Source organism: Mycetomoellerius zeteki, unplaced genomic scaffold, assembly GCF_001594055.1.
Source record: "Mycetomoellerius zeteki isolate Tzet28-1 unplaced genomic scaffold, Tzet1.0 scaffold332, whole genome shotgun sequence".
Classification (NCBI taxonomy): Eukaryota; Metazoa; Arthropoda; class Insecta; order Hymenoptera; family Formicidae; genus Mycetomoellerius; species Mycetomoellerius zeteki.
In genome coordinates, this window is record NW_017257319.1 from 815,310 (window position 1) to 815,826 (window position 517).

At 36.2% G+C, this 517-nt stretch overlaps 1 protein-coding gene across 1 annotated transcript in view; it reads right to left on the reverse strand.

Annotated features, from left to right (window-relative positions):
- Nucleotides 1–517, reverse strand: part of LOC108725231 (ras-related and estrogen-regulated growth inhibitor) — a 4,558-nt gene that overhangs the window by 2,174 nt on the left and 1,867 nt on the right. Inside the window, exon 2 of the mRNA XM_018452118.1 lies at nt 3–200. Within this exon, the coding sequence (XP_018307620.1) occupies nt 3–200 (198 nt within the window). The remainder of the gene's footprint in view (nt 1–2; nt 201–517) is intronic.

Below are 517 nucleotides of genomic sequence, written 5' to 3' on the forward strand. Positions count from 1 at the left end.
GCTGACCCGGTCCGTTACCGAATAAACGAGAACTATCACGTCGGCCCATCGTAATTTCGGCTCGACGGAGGCGGGTGGATTTCCGGGAGGATCCGCTATTTCCCACGAAGATCCCAGATGATTGTCGACTCGATAGATTCTGTCGGTGGTGCAATCGTATTCGCCTATGAAACGTTTTGTGGCGAATCGCACGGCTAAAGCTGATATCAGAATCAAAGTAAAAATAAGATATAATGTCAAAAACATATTACTTTTATTAATTGATCTACACTCTGTTAGATATCAAAGGAGCAATAGCAACCCAATCTCTTGAATTCAATAACATTTTATTATTTTTAACTTCCATATGTGTGTCAAAACATAAATCAATCCATTTTTGTGATTAGTTACTTTTAATTAATTATAGTTATTTCCAACTAATATTATAGTAATTAGTTCCTATACTGAAAAAAAGATTGGCTGCTGCAGCAAATTAGATGGTAAAATATAGCATAGTATTTTTAATTGGTTGCAGCAG